This window comes from Corvus cornix, chromosome 10 (genome assembly GCF_000738735.6).
Source record: "Corvus cornix cornix isolate S_Up_H32 chromosome 10, ASM73873v5, whole genome shotgun sequence".
Classification (NCBI taxonomy): Eukaryota; Metazoa; Chordata; class Aves; order Passeriformes; family Corvidae; genus Corvus; species Corvus cornix.
In genome coordinates, this window is record NC_046340.1 from 13,940,688 (window position 1) to 13,960,070 (window position 19,383).

Here is a 19,383-nt window from a genome sequence, read left to right on the forward strand (position 1 = left end):
ATGCACTGAAGCCTAATGGTGTGCCCAGCCAGTCAAGAACAAAGCAAAATCCTGGGTCCTGCTTTAGAGAAAGTCCAGTTTAGTTGTCCCTGAAATCAGTGTCAGCAACAGCAGACATAATATATGTCAGGCCTTAAGGATTATGAGCAAAAAGCTTGAGGTACACATATGTGATGTGGGTTTGATGTCATATGCATGATACAGACAGAAATGTTTTGCCTGGACACTGAGATCACAGAGAAGAAAGAACAAATTCTCAAGGGGTCCCTTGCGTGCCCTGCCCCTCCTCCAAGGTGGGCTTAGCTAAACCAGAGCTTCACACTGCAAATATTTCTCACCTGAACACTTTTTCACGAGGGACTACAGCACAGAGAGAGGGGTGATCAGAAAATACAAGAACTAGAGAAATAGAGGGTTTATGTACTAAAAACTTAAAATGCTGAATTACAGTGTGTTCAGTCCTTCCTCACCTGAATTTTTTCTTTGACTTCCCCAGCAGGAGAACCAATCCGTAAAACAGAGAATGCTCTTTATGTACCATGCAGCAGTTTCTGTATGAAAATTGAGATATAAATTAGGCAAAGGCATTTGACTGGGGACCTGAATTAGAGGTACACATTCAGAGTTTGTCTAATTCAACTAAAATCAGCAGACTTTAAAATAATTTGGCCCATATTATTACAATACAAAAAATATATGGTGTATTTACAGGCTTGGTCTCTCCAGCTGTGTTGGTTTAGGTTTTATTACATCAGTAATAACAATTTATGTGATACTCTGAATAATGTGCTATTAAAAATTCAGTACACTATATATTGTTACCCATGGGATTTAAACTCTGGGAGCTATGTGCATTATTCTCGACTTTGCTATTTCTATAGGAGTGAAGATTACTATAAAAATGGTTAGGTTATATACATCATGTGAATTCCTGCTCTGCTTGAATCCAGGTGAAGAGAAGAAATACTTCAGTCCAGACTACCTTGGAGTGAGGGTCCCGAGGGTCTTAGTCTTGCAATCTAAGGTTACACTGATCCCACATTCAGGCATGAAAATAGTATCAATGGGCTTTTTGATGTCTTTAAAGGATACCAATAGATTTGTGAGGCAAAATCTCCCTTAACAGAATCCACTTGATGCTTCTCCAGAGCATCAGCTTTATCTCTTTGTCTATTGATTTTACTTTTTACAGCAGTTCATCAAATTTTCCTGGCATAGAAGTAACACGGACAGTTTTGTAGTTCCCATGATCACCTTTGAAGGACTCTCTTGAAGCACCAGCAGATCACTGGTACATTTCCTATGTTCTGTTTTGCTGACATTAGGAACAGGATCAGCAAAAAACCAACCCACTGACACTAGCACTTGAGAAGCTGAGCATTTTAATCCCTTGGTGGAAATACTGCACAGCTCCAGCAATTAGTTACTGGTTAATTTATCAATTTCTCCTGAAGTGTTTCCTGATGACAATTTATTTTAGAACAGTTGCTCACACTCAGCCCACCAGATGTCTGGGTCTTCAGCAAGGCAAATAATTCTTTTAGCTGTGGACAGCCACCTTGAATGCTTATTCTGTGCTTCCATCCTCCATAGCTTTACTTACTCTCTTGGAGGACTCCTCTGATAATGGAATCTGAAAACATTTGTACTATAACTTTCACATTCCTTGCAAAACCTTAAAATCTTTTTGGTGAACTTTCTTGTGGTTCTACATTTGTGTGCTGCTTACTTACTTATATAACTTCCATTTTTGGAAGATGCCTTCATTTTCTTCCCTCAGATGACACAGTTATCAATATTTATGGATGGCACTGACAATATCCTTATCATTCTGACTCTGGGAGCAGGGCCCAGGTGAGGGAGCTGTAGAAAACAGTAATCACAGTGCATTTTCTTTCCCTTGTTCAACCAGATGTTCCATTGCATACAACTAACTAAAAGGCAGTAAAGCAGAGGATTAATCAAATAGGTAGTAATTAAGGTCAAAGCTTTCATAGTGTTTACATTTTACTTGTCTTTCTTAAAATGCTACATGAATATTTGTTAGATTTGGTAAATGTCTTAGAATCTCTTTCTAAATATAACAAAAGGAGAAACTTAATTCAAATGTTCTGCACTGCCCCCTTTTCTCTTTGAAAAGTGTGTCAGTGACTTTAAATTGCCACCTGTCAAAAGCTGGAAGGATTTACCAAGGGAGCAGTCATCCCCTGTGTACTCTGTTCTTCAATACTTTCTTAGAGCACCTGCTTGAACCTTATTATGGAGCTGAGGAGGACTTTTGGTCTAACTTAGTATCACAGTTTTTATTAATGGAGTTAAATCATATGATCTCTTCAAAGTATTGAAGAAAATCTGATAAAAGCAAATGTGAAATAGATGTATTTGTGCCAGTTCTCCACCCTGCAAAGACAGAAAATTGATACAAGGAATTCAGTGTGATCTGAACAAATGAGTATGAATTTCTGTCTCTGACATATTATTACTCCATTATTAGCTGAAAAATAGCATTAATGTCTTCACACGTGCTATGAGACCAAAATCAGAGGTATCTACATACTACCTTGTAGCAAGACTTGCATCTGCATAAGAGAAAGAATTGCATGGAAAAACAACTAAAAATTGCTTTCATAAACGTGTTTGTTTATTTATCATTTTCCTGAAAGAGAGGAAGTGGTTTATCTCATTCCTGATGTAATGAATGTCCTCCCAAGCATCCTCCCTCAGTTCTAATGTATACATTATTCTGAAAGACTTCTCTCACAGACATAACAAACATATACTTTAGCATGCTGTGATAATTAAGGTCCTGAATAATATGTTTGTTTTTCAGTGGTGTGGGGTAAAGGTTTTCAAGCTGCCCTACACAGGCTATTTTCAGGGGCTCCCCAGAGGCAGGCCCAGCTGTCCATGCCACAGGCAGGACCTGTAGAGCAGGACCTGGAGCTGTCCTGCAGCAGTGTCACCATCTCTGCACAGGTGCTCGTGGCTCAGGCAGCACCAGCACAGATGCTGCCATCTCCTGCTCTATCAGCTCCATTGTGCTCCACAGGCCACCTAAGGGCACAGTGCTGTTTGGATGCAGAGGTAGAGAAAGGTGAGTAAAAGGACACAGAAAAGCAGTTAAGGATTAAAATTGGGTAGTGGGGGAGAACTGGGTGATTAAGGGATGAAGCTGGTGGTGGTAAGGTGACTACTGCTGCAGGGAGCACACATTGGGTCCTAGCTGGAGGCAAGGAACAGCACTGACAGGATAACAGAAGTGGCACATTTCCCTAACCCTGTAAGGTTCTGCCCTTTTTAGGACAGATAAAGACCAAGGCACTGAGCAGCTACAATACATACCAAAATAATCTACCAGAACTGGGCTGACATGCTGGTGTCAAGTCAAACACCAGAAAATACTTGTAAATCAACCAGTTACTGTCAAGTCTGTATCACATCTGATAAAACTGTTCAAGATGCTGAAGAGATAAAGGTGTAATATTTTTCTCTAGGAGACCCAGTTCTTTGAGATATTCAGCAAATTCAAGTCTTAAGACCATGGAAAATAATATTATAATGTTCCATATTATAGCACCCATGCACCTTTTTAAGCTAGATATATAGGAGATATACAGTCACTCAGTGCCTCACTTCCCTGTACTGCCTTGTAGGGAGCCACTGGACTGAAACAGAATTCATTAAATGTTCCTAATTTATTCTGCCTCGTTGCTCTTTTATAAACAGGGAAGTTCACTAGAGAGCAAGGCATTTAGTCCAAAAAGAGTACTGTGAGTGAATATGCAAAATTCAACACACACCACCAAGGTAAGATTCCTCATTAGCCACTGAAATGTCTCAGAAGTTAAGGGCTCTTGTGTGCAGGGTACAGCACAGCATTCTCCCAAGCATTCACTCTCTTTACAACCTCCCCTTGAAAAACTCTTTGACAGCCAATAGCAGCATGGTTTAAATCCCAATCCAGGTCAGAGAGAAATTTGCAACTATATTTTGTTTCCTTATTTTGTGGTTTATCTTTTTGCCTTTCTTTTTCATCAGGATGATAGAAACAAAATTTTATTCATTCTTACCAGGATTAAAAAAAAAAAAAAGCAATATAGGAAAGGTAATGATTAATCCATTCTGTAAGAAAAAAGAAGAAAACTGATTGTGAACTTACTGGTATTATCTAACCAGTATAAATAGAAGTGTACACAGAGAAGGCATAGAATGACAAACCCATGATGAATTGTTAGGGCATGTTGAGTTGGTTCTGTCAGTGCCTGCAGTCAGATGATTTCACTGGCTGTACAAGATGAAATCTCGTATTTCAATGTTTAAGTAAAAGTGTCAAAGTTCAGCTGAAGCGGGGACGAATACAGAACAAATTTGTGTGTATTTGTAACTAGGGCACCAGAGCAATAGAGGAAGCCAAAATGAGCCAGAAAAGCAAAAGGAGTTTAAAGGAGAAATTTGCCTTGAAGAACAGCCTGATTAAAGAAGCCCTTTCAGAGTTCCTGGGAACTTTTATACTGATAGTAAGTGTCAGCTGCTTTCCTTTCTTCCTACTAATCTAATGTTGGACAGTGCTTGTAAGGGGACATGTACGTTTTTCTTGTACTGTGCCAGCAGCAAGGTTACAGCCTGACCATGCACAGCTTGAATGAATTGCTCCTAGGACGGTAAGTTTGTAATTCCTTTTTTCACCTCATGTAATTATCACTGCCTATAAAAAACAGATACTCTTATGTATTACAGTTGTCTGGTCAGCATTAGATTTCATCTAGGGATGGAATTTCAGTGAATGAGCACGTTCTGAAAAATTCAGATACGCACAATGAATGCTGTTAATACTCTCCTGTTTTTTAAAAACTCAGCAGTTTATTTTATGCACAAATTCTGTTTACATTAACAAACATATTGTACTGCACATTTAGAAAATTTTAGCTAGTTGTTTTCCTGTGCAATATAGGAATTTAGCTGTGTGATTTGTAGTGAATTTATTGGGAGTTGCATTGCCAAACCTTCAGAGATTTTGTAAGTTAACAAATTTTTGTTTTGTTTTTAACTGTACTATATAAATTACACATATATTGCTTGGTCCTATAGTACTGCTACAATTTGGATAAATACCTAAATATCCCATTTTTATAGCCCCAGATTTTTTTTTTTTTAAACTTAATTACTTGCTCAGTTTTTCTGTGCATTTTGCACTGGGAGTGTGACTCACCAAGGGAGAGAGCAGGCTGAGTAGCAGAGCTAGAAGTCAAGCAGCTAGAATATTTATGCCAAACTCTTTCTTTCTTTCTTTCTCCTCTTTGTCTGGACAATGCAGTCTTGCTTATTGCTAAATATTTCATCATAGTGAAACGGACAAAAAAAGAAGCAGGCACAGTACTGACATAGTAGGTTTTATAACTGTAAGTATATTAGCTAAACTTCAAGTAAGTAATCTAAAAATTCCAGTAGCTCATAAAATACTGGAAATTGTGGTCTTTACTACACTTCAGTCAACTGAAGTGCACTGGCACTAAAATAACATTATTCTCAAATTTAATACCATCCATAAGACATTATTACAGTAAGCAGCACATTTAGAAGCAAGGAGCACAGAACACTTTACAAACACTAATGAATTAAGTGTCACAACACCCTGGTAAGGAGGGGAAATGTCATTATCTTCATTTTGTATATTACCAAACCTGATTACAGCAGCCTGCACAGGAAGCTTGTGGCAGAACTCTGAATATAACCCACATCACCTGACTTCCAGTAGCCTGTCCTTGCCACAAGATCCTCCTCCTCTTTCCATTAATAAAATTAAGCAAGAGAAGAAAACATATTAAAGTGCAGATTAGATAATAGCATTTGCAGTCTAATGTCCTGCTGCACAAGGCTAGAAGGAAATGCAAACCCAGATCCCATTTTCTAGTATATTCACTGTATGAGTGTAGTAGAAAATAGAGCTAAAAAATTGTTGTTAATCATCTGAGCTTCTCATTTCTCTTACCCTTTCTAGTTTCAACCTTGGTTTAAAGCAGAAAGAGCCTCACCTGGATTAAAGTGCAGCTTTCTCAGTGCTTGGATACCTCAACGTGTATTTAGACTGCACAAGTTAGCAGCAGTACAAAGTGTTTATTGTGAAGAAGCTGCCTTTTCTGCTGTTATCTTAAGCTGTGCCAGGGGAAGTTTAGGTTCAACACCAGGAAAAAATTCTTCACTGAAAGAGTGATTGGGCACTGGAATTGTCTGCCCAGGGAGGTGGTAGAGTCACCATCCCTGGACGGGTTTAAAAAAAGACTGGACGTGGCACTCAGTGCCATGATTTAGTTGATGAGGTGTTGTTAGGTGATAGGTTGGACTTGATGATCTCAAAGGTCTTTTCCAACCTAGTTGATTCTGTGATTCTATTTATTGCTACTGCTTTAAAGCTTTGTCAGCTGGCAAGTACTTAAAGTACAGATAAATATTAAACCCTTAATTTAAATTTGACCTAATGAAAGGGGCACCCTGGTAAGTCAGAGGACAGAAATCCTTGAAAAACAGACACCATGTGTGCAAAAGAAGCAATGTAATAAGATGGTGTAAGAACTATGTGTTAATGCTGTTACAAAGTGAGAGGAGAGTTCACGGCCTACAGCACAGCTGATTCACATCTTTGTTGAAAGTCATTTTGGGTCACTGTGATGGGGTTGAGAGCCTGTGGAGAGCACCTGTGCCAGAGAGCAAGGCTGAAACAGCATTTCTATTACCCACAGGCTCTGTCTGGAAGCCAATGCTAACTGACCACACCTAAATCTGGGACCCACTGCTGGGAGTTAGCTGAGTGAAATTCTGTCCCTCCACATCACCTATTTCTATTTTTTCTGGAGAATAACATCAGAGGCCACATACTAATAGGAGCCTAAACTACCATCTTTGGTAACTCTCAGCCTTGCAACATTACTTTCCAAACAGGAAATCTAGAAAGTAGAATCACTCATCAGACAAAAACCCAGCCTTCACCTCGGGGTGCGAAGGGTGCGGCCTGCAACGTTGGACAGATTTGAGACAACAAGCCTTGAGAAAGGCACTGGGCACACAGTTTGGATAATATCTCCTGGTCAGCCCTACTTAACATGCTGCAGTCTGCCTTGCAGCATGGTCTCAGAGCACGTAGACAAAATTCTTTCCAGGTGAAAATAAAGTAGAAGGTGAGCTCCAGAATCACAGGAAGTGTGCTGACCATTAATGGATGCTCAGTCCAGTGGATCAGACTGGAGATGCTCCAAATAAGTAATCTCTCCTGAGAGATCCACAGTCAGGTTCTCAGGTGCTTACATTACACAACTTGATAATACAGACACAGCCCACATGAGCCACACTCTGTGCTGAGCAAAGCACACAATTTCAGTAAGAAACACTAGGAGCCCGGAAGCATTCTGAGGTGGGAGAACACCTGCCCATTTGCACCATGGTGGCTGAGAGTCAGCACACACACACATTTCCCAGCCTCAGTCACACACCCCAAGGTCTCCCTTGAGGAAGAGCTCCCTAGGGAGCTTTTTGTTCTCCATCCTGTTTCCTGGTTCAGTACGTTTCCTCTTGGGACTTCTGTGAATTACTCAGGGGGACAACACCTGTGTGCCAGCACAAAAGAGCCAGGAATGATGGTTTATGTGGCTTTTTAGTGAGTCTGGCTGGAACTCACCTGTCCAACTGCCTCTCTGCTTTTAATCATGCTTCTCTCCAGATTTCCTCTTTGGAACTTGACTGCATTGTTCTCAACCAAAATGAGATTTACTCTGACTTATGCCATTAAGTATATCTGAATTGAAACAGTTCCAAAAAGAGATGCCAAATAGGCCATGTGGCTTCCTTTAACAGCTACTGCTCACCTAACACAGTTTGTATTTCATTTTCACTCTCAAGAGCATCTTACTGAACACAGTTTCCCAGAAAGGAGCTGCACAGGAGCCAGAATCTCCTGAGGCCAGAGCAGTATACATTTCCTTGCTGAGAAAAAACACAGGCTGCCATTTAGCATATAAATACAATCAGGGAGTATATATGCTCCTAATATTTATGTATATATATAGATAGATATTTTCCTATGTACATACTCCTATGAGCGTGGTCTCCAGCAGGAGGTGGGGAGCCTCTTGCAACTCCCATTGAAGCAAATGTTTGTGTGTGCGTAGAGGATACAGGGCACAAGCATGAACTGAATGCACGACACCCCTGAAGTAGTCCAGCTAATGAGGAAGGCTATTTATCATCAAAATATTTTAGTCTTGTTTTCATATTCTGACCACTTCGTTGTGCAAGTTATCACTCCTGCTCTGTTGCAGAGTTGAGTCTCCTCAGAAAAATCTTTAAGACTGACATTACATGGATTTGTTCAGTCCAGAAGATTAAAATTTAAACAACTTTTCTGTATCTATTTTTTTTGTGGCCCAACATTCCAGTGCATGTTAATTACAATACTGTAGGGTAACATATATCCCTTATCCTAAGCATGCATTAGAATTCTCATTACATGATACTACTACATGAAAGCAAACATAGCTTTTGATCCTTTGCTCCTTAAATAAGTGTTTAACATTTAACACAGAACCACTACTTAGAAATTTTAAACAAAGATAAATTCCACGCTCTAAATTTTTGTGAAAGGAAGACTTTTTTCATATAGGATGAAATTACAGCAAGTTTTGTTTAAGGTATGGCCTTGTTTGCCATCAGCAATGGATTTCCTGGAGTACAGAATCTTATATAATTAGCTCTTAGATAAGAGGTTATTAAAATTTATTTATAATTGGTATTTTGATATGTCACTCAGCTTTTTTAATATTACATAATGCTGCAAATACCACGAGCCTTAGCAGTGTTTGCACTTCGAAAAGTAGCTCATGTGTCAGAGATCCATACATTTGGGTCTCTAGCAGCAATTAATATAGTACAACCCATAAATAATAGACGCCAGTCAGGAATCTAATGTTAGAGTTACATATATTTTGATGGCATTAAATTTTGCTAATTATTCTGGTGAAGATATGCAAACTCTTCCTCTTTTTGAAACTATATTAAATCAGCATTACAAACAGAAGACAAAGTGGTAATGAAGACCCCTAGTTGTGCTGAGGTTAAGGAGGTATTCTAGCATACTGGTGTTATTTTACTATTATCAAAATCAATCTTTTTTTCTAGACAGCTCTTCTGTTTTAAAAACCATTCTTTAATTCAGCTGAATATTTAGCAGTGTGAAAAATTTGAAAGGAAGGTTACCTAGTTGTTCTTTTACCCCAAAATATTTATTACAGCAAATACTTCTGAAAAATCATGGAAATCTTTTGTTTTTCATCCAGACTTAGGTTTCCCAGTATATGACATTTCAAACTTTTAGGTGACTCAGATGTTGTGTTACATGAAAGCTTTGAAGAAAATTATCTTCATTTCTGCAACATCAGCCCCAGCATGTAACTCAGCTCTCATTGTTTAACCAAGAGGTTCCAGTAAGCTGAACTTAATTTTTCAGAACCTTTTTCTGTAGATACCCTTTTCCCCAGAAAGTTTACACCTATAGAACTGAAGTGTAGGCACCTCTGCCTGAGCCTTTGAAAAGGCTTGCATCTTTCCAGCATTCAACTGCGAGTGCAAAACTTGTATGTTTTACAGACACAAATTTACAAGGTGTTTTTTCAAAGTTTCACCAAATAAAAGAAAGGTAATAAAAGTAATAACTTTTAAAAACTGTCATAAACAGTTGGAGAACAGAATAAAAGACAATAAACGTAGTTTGTGCTATGCAGTGAGTTTATATCTTTGCGATCTCAACAGTTCAATGAACCATTCTGGTTGAAAGTGAATTCTAGGGAGCTCTCCAATCCATGGTCTGGTTTAAAGGCAAACGTGACTCAGTTCTTCCAACCCATTCCTCACAGGTTTCTTTACTGTTGAAAGCATTCAGCTTTCTTTTTTTTCAACTGAAAACTGCTTAGGCTTTAATTACTCCTAACCATGTACCTCTAACCGCAAGGGCACAGCAAAGATCTGGCCCCCGTTTCTGCACCCAAAGGAATGAATAAAAGAAAAGGTACATGTACCCTTACACTCCAAGGAGAGGACAGAAAACCTCCTTTCTTGGAATCTGCAATGCCCACTCTTGCACACTTTCTCAATGCTACAATTGTCTGAGAGCTGCTACAGAGACTAAACATATTTTAGAGTTTAGAAAGATTTAAAGCTTTTCAGTTGGGGTAGGAAGCAAAGCAGCATATCTCAGCTCAAGAATAAATGAGTAAGGTGGAAGGGAAGCTGCACCCGAATACGTTCTTTTTCTCTTCAAGGCTGCTAGTTAAGATTTTGCTCCTTTGCCTGGCCTTTTCTTTCTTGCTCTGATACAACAGGTGATGTTTCACTCCTGAAAGTGTCTGAATATCACATTTCATTTTTTTTCCTGGATTTCTAAAACCTAGTAAGAAAATAAAACCAGTCTTCACTGAAGAAACTGACTCAAGCCAGTTGCCCTCTATAATTCAGGGAAGAAAAGCATTTAGCATTTCAGGATGAAGAGTGCAATATTAATCATAATAAAATATGAGAAAATGCAGACTTTTGCATTCTCTCTAGGTGATTTCAAACTTTTATTTGTCTCCTATTGCATATGAAAAAGCAATAATAAAAATTTAAAAGCATCAGTTTATATAACACAGCATAGTCCGTCTCTCAATATTTTCACTATTTTTTCCCACAAAGCAATTTGAACTTGATATTTATATGTTTTAAAAGCTTATATACACAATTCATCCCAAGTTTTATTAAATTTACATTCATGTCTCCAAGTAGTAATGCTTTCTGTCACTTGAAAATGGTTTCAAAATGGCAATAATTTTAAGGCTTATGTCTATTCTATTTAATTAACTAAATGATAAGGGTTTGGGGTTTTTTCACCCCTTATTTATTAGATAGCAAGTCTGAAAAAAAATAAAAATCCAACTGAACCAAGAGGATATTGGTTGTTTCCCAGGAGATCATCAGGAGAACGGATGTAGTGATTTTTTATTGCTCTAAGCTTGATTAAATCGTAGTGCACAGAAATCCTCCCCACCCCACCAAAACGTTTAGTATGATAAAATAAGAGCCATGTGCTTTTAAAGGATGTAAAAATTACTTGACTGGTAAGCTGTATTTTTATCTCACCTTTAAAAGCTTAAGTACTCTCTGATTTAAAAAAATATAGCAAATATTAAACATGAAATTGGATGAGGCTTGGTCTTTCCTGAAATGAGTTGCCTGTAACGTAAATTCTTGCAGAGCTAAAGCCCTGAATTTTAGAAGATCTAGCATTATCTCTGTTTTTGTTGCTTTTAGCATTACTGTCTCAGTTGAAAGAATGCTTAGGAACCCTGTCTGAATTAAGATCCTATGTGAAACACAGCAAAAATACATCTCTGTGTGGAAAGAGCTTCTAATATTATAAAACATCTTATAATGAAATTCAAAAGGTAAATTCTTAAGCAGACGTCAGACTTGCTTTGTAAATGAAGGGGGTGGAAATGAGTGCGAGTTCTAAAACACACTCCCTTAGGAAGACACCACCAATTTAGTATGCCTCAAACTGAAAAGTTTGTTTACTACTTTTATAAGTAGCTAATCCTATTTGGAAATATTAGTGTTGGGTAGGGGAACTGCACAAGACTACAGTACACCATGAACAATGCTGTAAACTTTTCATGGGCAAAGGTCCCTACCTGCAGGGAAGGGCAAATGCAACCACTACTTTTCTAGCATTTCATGATTGAAAGTGAACAGTTTATGATTTAAATAATATTTTATTTATTTATATTTATTTTAAATCATTAATATTTTAATTTTTTTTTTTTTTTTTGCAACTGCTAACTGTATTCCTTACAGCACACTGAGTTCCTGTACTCATGCACAGCATCATCAGCTGTGCAGCCATTGAGACCACACTCTGCCTGCAGGGGCACCTGTGGAACCCTACTGCAGGTGTGTCACTCACCACAGCTGGAGCTAGCGATGTACAGGGTATAATGCAGCACAGCTCATTGTCTTCACACTGCTAAAAAGTTGGCTGCCTCTTTAATGTGACAGTCAGAGTGTCTGCCTAGAAATGCACAGCACTTCTAGGACTGTGTAATAAGAAGGGGGCTTTTCCATATAAGCATTATGCTTTAAGATGTCTAAAGCTTTACTGGCCATGTAGAAAAATAGATTCCCTAAAATTGTGGTTTCAGATCTTGCAGAAATCCTATTTATACTGAAAAATGCTATTACAAGCATTTGGAAAAATCCTGAAAATAGTAAGATGGAGGCAAATGATCTTTAGTCTCTCTGATGAGTGGGATACAGAAAGTCCTGCAAGCTTCCAGGCAGAAACAGGACCTTATGCTCATTGAAGGCCAGTGTTTTCCTTTCCTAACATTAACCATGTTGTCCAAGACAAAGAGAAGGATCTAATGGGCTATGAAGCAAGTTCTTTTGGCAGAGAAGGTTCAGACAGCTATTCCACACCCAAACATGCTCTTTAGGACAGTAATCTAATGACTTCATGAACAAAAAAGTCAGTGCTGAGACTACTCCAGTAATTTTAAGCAGATCAGGCTACAGATAACTGCTAAGAGGAAAACCTGGTAACATAAGATAGACAAGATAAGATAAAGAGATCTGGCTATATTCTACTAAATTAAACTCCCATTAACTCCATGTGCTTCAATCAATGAGTTTTGTGGGTGCAACTGATGGCTGAGCTTGGCCTAAAATCCTAGAATATTTAGTTACAACTTGATGATCTAGTATGTCTTAACTCAGTCAAGCAAAGACTTACAAGGTATTAAATTGCTGTTCATGTAATTACATGATTAGGTGATAGTTTCCAGTTGTGCCAACCTAGCTACAGTACATATGAGGCAACTTTTTTATCTCCTTCTGAAAAGGTCAGCAAATGGTGGAAGTATTACAGTGACATGGCTCAGATTTGCAGGCTCAGTTCCCAGTTTTCCCATCCCTGGATGGGCACACACTGACTGTGCCTGCAGTAGTGTTCAGTCATTGGACACAAGCAGGTCCACTGAGTGCAGCTGTGTTCCAGCTGGCTTGCACATCTTCTTCTCTGTAGAGTTTTCTAAGACTGCTTAGCACAGAAATGGAGCATCTGTAGTTGTGTATTTCCCTAAGACATGCAGAGCAGGAGCTGCTATGCAAGAGGACAACACAGCTGTTTCTGTATGACTCTCCTCAGCTCTGGTAATAAAGGAAGGGAGGCCACAGCCTCCCTTTGTTATTTCCTTCCCTTCTCTTGTGAAGTTGTAGTTGATATACACAGATGTTGTTATCCCCTATCCTTTTCTGGAACCATCTCCTCCAATCCTCTTCTCTTTCTTTGTCATCCTTACAGAAAGAGGTAATGTTTACAAAAGAATGGCCTTTTCTTTGAATCTCAAAACTTTGCCTATGCCATTTCAGAACACAAGTGTACACTATACTTGTAGATTGAACTGGTTGCCTGAATTCAACCTGCACCCCAGTGTGCAGGGGCCCAGAGCAGCCTAATGACCTTGCTCCTCATGTGAGACATATCTTCCACAAAATCTTGCTTGGTGCAGGCTTCTGCAATACTCCCTTTGAGAAATCTGGAAAGTGAGGACTAGAGTATGCTAATTCACCTCCTCTAGATTCTTAATCTTAAACATAATGAATTCCAGCATACCCATTCTTTCCATATTAAACATATAAACACATTATGAATTGTCTCATACGAAGTTTTAAAGAAAACAACGCAATTTCAGCTGTGAACAACTCCAGTGTGTTTTATTTTGGTTTGCTGTACGTGCATTTGTGCTTACCATGAGCATTGCTAGGTGAGAGTATGGCTAACACAAGCGTGTCATCCATTGCACAGCAGCTGACTGTAGCTTGCACTGTGTCCTGGAGCTTTTAATTATACAGGCCAATAAACTGCAGCTATCTAACACCACCCTACCCTTACATAACCAGAGCTCTAACACTCTGGCACCAGACAGTGTTTTGTTTGCTTACATGATTATGACCTCCAGGCAAGAACTGCACCTGGGTATATGACACAGTCTCGGGGCACTTAGAAACACCGTCTGCATTACAAAGCTGGTTAAGAGTGCAATTTTATTGAGAGCTTTCCTGTCACATTTGGGTATTAGCTAAAACCCTTAGGGAAATAATGGAAACAAAAGTATAATTTTGCCTGTTTAAATTGCATCTATTCTAGTAGGACTTGCTTGTTAAACCTCAATCACCAAATCTTTTTGGTACAGTCTATTTTTAAGGCAAGAGAGATTTTCCCATTACTTTGCAGTTTCTGAATTCAACTGCCTTGCAACTGAAAGTAAGTAATTAAGGTTGCTCAAGATAAATCTAGTCACATCCTAGAAATGGTATGATTCACATCACTTACTGCTGCAGAGAAGCAAAAGTTTTCGGACTATAGATATTATTTGAGAGCTTCCATATAGTGTTGGGTCCTTGTTCAGCAGAGCACGGTAGGCATATATTTAAAAAGCAGACTTTCAAAGACACAGAAATGGAACAGCTATTCTATCTCAAACTAAAAGGGTTTTGTCCCTTTGAATATCTTTCCTATCATCTTTAATAGGACCTAAACATATGCTTGAAGCTAAGCAGAGGTTTTAGAAATGAATAAACATCATCTTAAGCAAATATTTAAATGTGCTCCTGAACTTCATTCTGAGGGAAACCAACAAAAAAAGAGAACTAGTTTAAATACGTTTAGAATTCTTCAATATTATTTAGATATCTCCAGTTATTTGTTCAGGCTGCAGAGCCAGTAAAATATTTTGCTACAGGAATATATGATATAAATTCAGCGTAACAATAACACACACTGTAAATGCCAGAAAGTTGTCTAAATTCAGAGTTTCAGCATTAAACATTAAAAGCTTTTTTGAACTATTTTTCATAACTTTTACAGTAAATTTTTTATTGCTTATAACATCAGTCTGGAACTGAAAACTTACCACACAGAATTAATTTCACTTTCAGATGCAGAGTTTTGTTGTGGAGGCTGTGAGATCTTGTTCTGGCTCCAAGTTCTGATCTGTATCCCATCATTGTGCCTGAGAACTGCTTTCTATGTGGAGAGAGGTCCTCATTAGCAGACATTCCTGCTCATGACAGAGACGAGGAAAATAAAAAGCAAATGTGCATTGCAGCAAAGGCAACAACAAATTCTAGCAGTGTTTCAGTATTCAACATTTTCAGCTATACAGGTCAGCAGCCGAAGTCACAACCAGTAACATTTGACAGACACCCTTGTGACTTTACACTTCTCTTTCAAAATGCAGGCTCTCGGCTGTGGGTGTGTGGGACAGGCTGTCCTCAGCCGGGGAATGCATGGAGGGCCCATGACAGTGTCAGTGGGATTTGCCATGGCAGTCACCATAGCAGTGTACGTGTCCGGGGGGGTTTCTGGTAAGTGACTTTTTTTCTTATATAGTATTTATTACTACTGTGTTAAGGCTCTTTTGTTAAAGGGCTTTCACTTCATGGTATAAACAATCATGAATCTAGCAACAGTAAGCACCATTACAGCAGAGTCTGCACCAGAGTTTTGCTAGTAAACCTTGTGTGTTCTTATTTCCTTCTATTCTTTGTGTTTGACAAAATCTCCCACCAAATTCTGATCTCAACTACAGTGTGCAAACCTTGGCACACCTCTGACTTTCATGGTAAGTGTTCTGTGCAAACCAGAAATCTGCTTGATGTTGCTTTGAAAATTCTGTCAATAGAGATGATCCTGGGCAGAACAGGCACCGTGTTTAAAGAAATAACCATGAAGAGCAATTCAGCAGTCACCAGATAAAATGGTGGCCAGCTACACAGAAAGTAGAATGACCCACTAATGGGTATAATGAATGGGATTCACCTCAAAGAGTGCAATTTATTTCTTCATGTCCTATGATAGGCAATAGCAAGTCTGCTCCTGTCCATTTGATTATTCACAGACACAGCAGATCATAGAAAGCAGAAACAGCAGAAAGATTCAGTACCAGAGATACATTCAATGATATTGTCAGTGTACTGTCCTTTCCCCTTTATTTCTACTGTAACACTTCCCCAACATGTATTGGTCAGGAATCTCTCTTTAGTCCTGGGGCTAAGGTGGGTGAGCTAACTAACCAGTGTCCACAAGTGCCATACTGCATGCTGCTTTGTCTCCTAGTTCCACTGTTCAATTTGGCCAAACTAAGGTTGGAAACATTAGTATAACTGATTTTAACATTTAAAGTCTTCCTTTAAAATTGAAAATGATGGGTTGTAACAACGTTGTGCATGAAAATACACAATACTTTGTGTTATATGCAGAGTTTAAATGGGCCTTTAAAGCAAATGGTGTCCTTGTACTCCAGGTCTTATAGAGGCATTTCTTACCCTTCATAAAGACGGTAAAGTTGGTTTGGAGAAATTTCTTTAGGTATAATTAGAGCATTATAAATAGTTGCTGAAGCAGAAATTACTGTGGCCATTTCTCTTGTATTTACAAATTCTTTTACAGAGGCACCATGCACTATAAGGTTTCCATTAGAAAGTTTCACATTAGAAAGTGCTCCAGGTTCTACAAAACAGGCAGTCTTGTCACTGTCATTGACACAGACCAGAACTGTTTCTTAATATCACACAAAGTTAATTCAGCAGCACATTCCTATTGTCTGAACAACTACAGCTCTTGGTTTACATGTAGGCAGGTAAACTCTTCTAATGCAGTATCATGAAAACAAACCTGTCCTACATTTGCACCTTTAAGGGATATTCATCTTCATCATTATGTAGAAAATTAGAGTTCAGTCCCAGCAGGGCAGAGCAGTTGCAGATGTTGCAGTATCGTGCTTCCTGTGTTTTTCCCATGACAAGGGATTCTGCATGCAGTGCATTTTCTCTTTGAAGGAACAGGAACAGATATTTCAACAGGCTGCTATTAACCAACATGTGATCACTAGTGGACACTTCAGAATACAAGTTCTTATGTAGAATTTGTTAGCAATTTCTCTGGCTCTTGGGCCAAAGTCTCATGTTTAAATACTGCTAAAATGTTTTGTATTTTGCATCAGTTCTTTATGAAATTCCAAATTCATGGTAACAAAATATATAATCTGCATGCTTGGTGAATTTGAGCTTTTTTTATTTAGGAAAATTCCTCTTTTTAATTTTCCTCCATCCAGTTTTCCTCAATATCTAGATAATTTCCCACTATTTTATCCAACTTAGCATTTCAAACTCATGACTATGATCACTGCAACTACAAAAGAATGGGGAACATGCTGTCCAAAGTGGACTTTTTTTTTAAACCAGTGGCACAAGAACCAAGAATCTTGTAACTCCCCTATGTCAGCAGGAGAGCCTTCAATTAGACTTTTCCTTTCCAATTTCAATGTTAATCAGCCATCTATAATATTATTATGACTCGTCCTGACCATCATAGTCATCCTGTACTATATACAGGTGGGAAACAAAATCAAGTGTTGAAAGAAAGGAAAATTATTAATTCCAGCCAGAGTAAGGAACAAAAGACAAGACAACAATTAATCAAAATTCACATGAAGGGCTGTTAAATTAGGTGCTGTCTATCTATTTTCTCTGTGCTGAAGAATTTGAAACACAGTGAGGAATTCAACATTTAATTCAAGACTGGTGCTACTAGGTCAGAGTTTTGGAAATGATACAAAGAAGGTTTTATCCAGCTTGTTATCTGTGTTTGTCAGTTCATTATGTATCAAAGGTGCCTGGATTTCATAAGATAGTGACTCACTGACCTGAAGTGCAAACAAACACAGAAACTGTACATAAAGGCCCTTTCTCCATCACTAACCTTTGACAGATAAAGGACATGATCTTTCAGTTATTTTACCAAAGACAAGGGCTATTTTTTTCTGATATTCATACAGATTGAAATGAGACCTTATCTAGAAGATAAGCAAAGGATCCTATGTCCTTGCAAAATTTGGGGGTTGAGGTATTTATTACAAAGAAGAACTTTTTCATCTGTTCATTTATTTGGCAATTTGTATTTCTTAAGTAGCAACCATGTATCTGTAAACAATAAAATTTTCCAAGAGCATACAACACCTTTTTTGTTGACAAAAGATGTTGAGGGAAGAGACTACCATGTGACATAAATGTATTTTAGAAACTAAACTTGTCACAAAGAATTCCAATGTTACTGAAATCTTTTTCATACACGAGTTCAGGTGTAGCTACTCCTGAATAAAAAGGAAGGAAGTTTCACAGGAAACTGAACTTTGTTTCAGCACAGCTACTCTATCAGTTTCCTTATCATGGACTTTTCTGGGAAGAACAAGAAGTAGATAAAAACATGGTGAAGGACTATGCACCACTGCCCCCAGATCCCATCTAGGCACAGCTCACCAACGGCCAACGTGAAGCTGAACAGCCCTAACGTTATTTTATTTTTGTCTCCATGAAAAGTAAGTAACCCCAGGTTGAAGACAGGGATACAAACATGACTTAAATCCAGGGCACTCTAGAACTGTCTCAAGATACATGCTCAAGCCAGTAACAGTCCTTAATCATAATATGTGCTTGGGAGACTAAAGGAATGTTCTTCTGCCCCAGTCCTCCCCTAAAAATAAAAAGGCAAAGGCCTCAAGGACAGAGAATATGTGCAGAATAAAGGACCCTCCCATCACAACCAATGGGGCAGATTTACTGTTTCTAGAAAAGTTGTCTGTAAGTTACATACTTCAGGACAGCAGACTGATAAATAGCACAGTCCACAAGCATCAAGAGTAAAGATGGATCTTGGTGGCTTTTGCCCTCCTTCCTCTGATTTCATTCAACTTGTTTCAGTTTAATTGCAGTCAGCATTTAACTGCAAAATAACATCTAGAAAAGCATGTACTATTCTTGTGTTCAAAAGTGCCCACATTTTTACAAATCCTTCACCTATTCTCATGTATCTGAGTCACCCACATGACTTAATTTGTGATTTATTTTTCAGGTGGTCACATAAACCCAGCTGTTTCATTAGCCATGTGCGTGACTGGAAGATTAAAATGGACCAAATTACCAATTTACATATTAGCACAACTCCTGGGAGCATTCGTTGGAGCAGCGGCTGTCTTTGGGATTTATTACAGTGAGTACACCTTAGACATGTTCACAGGACAAACTAGAGGTCAGGCAGTCTCTAAGGCCCCAATTTTTCAATGAATGTCAAGCAGGCAGAGGACTCTTGTTCATACAGGGCTAATGGCAGGAATGAAGCTAAAGCCATAAAGAAGAAAGGAAGAAGCATAAAGAGTTTGAAGGGAAAAACAATAGCTTGAACATTCCAGGTACCCTACAAATTTACTGAAACACTTAATACTCCAGGAAATGTTCTGATATTTAGAAAAA

At 38.5% G+C, this 19,383-nt stretch overlaps 2 protein-coding genes across 6 annotated transcripts in view; one reads left to right on the forward strand and one right to left on the reverse strand.

Annotated features, from left to right (window-relative positions):
- ALDH1A2 (aldehyde dehydrogenase 1 family member A2) overlaps positions 1-15,265 on the reverse strand; it is a 75,618-nt gene extending 60,353 nt beyond the window's left edge. Inside the window, exons 1-3 of one of the 2 annotated variants that reach the window (XM_019280772.2) lie at positions 14,988-15,265; positions 1,734-1,863; positions 471-551 (exon numbers count right to left, since the gene is read on the reverse strand). The gene's annotated coding sequence lies outside the window, so the exon portion shown is untranslated. The remainder of the gene's footprint in view (positions 1-470; positions 552-1,733; positions 1,864-14,987) is intronic. The other variant, XM_019280774.2, reaches the window with a different exon arrangement.
- Positions 3,017-19,383, forward strand: part of AQP9 (aquaporin 9) — a 28,215-nt gene continuing 11,848 nt past the window's right edge. Inside the window, exons 1-5 of one of the 4 annotated variants that reach the window (XM_019280778.3) lie at positions 3,018-3,094; positions 3,727-3,807; positions 4,389-4,517; positions 15,315-15,441; positions 18,986-19,123. In XM_019280778.3, the coding sequence (XP_019136323.1) occupies positions 3,781-3,807; positions 4,389-4,517; positions 15,315-15,441; positions 18,986-19,123 (421 nt within the window). In that variant the 5' untranslated portion in view covers positions 3,018-3,094; positions 3,727-3,780. Of the gene's footprint in view, positions 3,095-3,726; positions 3,808-4,388; positions 4,662-11,948; positions 11,968-15,314; positions 15,442-18,985; positions 19,124-19,383 lie in introns of those variants that run through there. The other 3 variants (XM_010390835.4, XM_010390837.3, XM_019280779.3) reach the window with 3 other exon arrangements.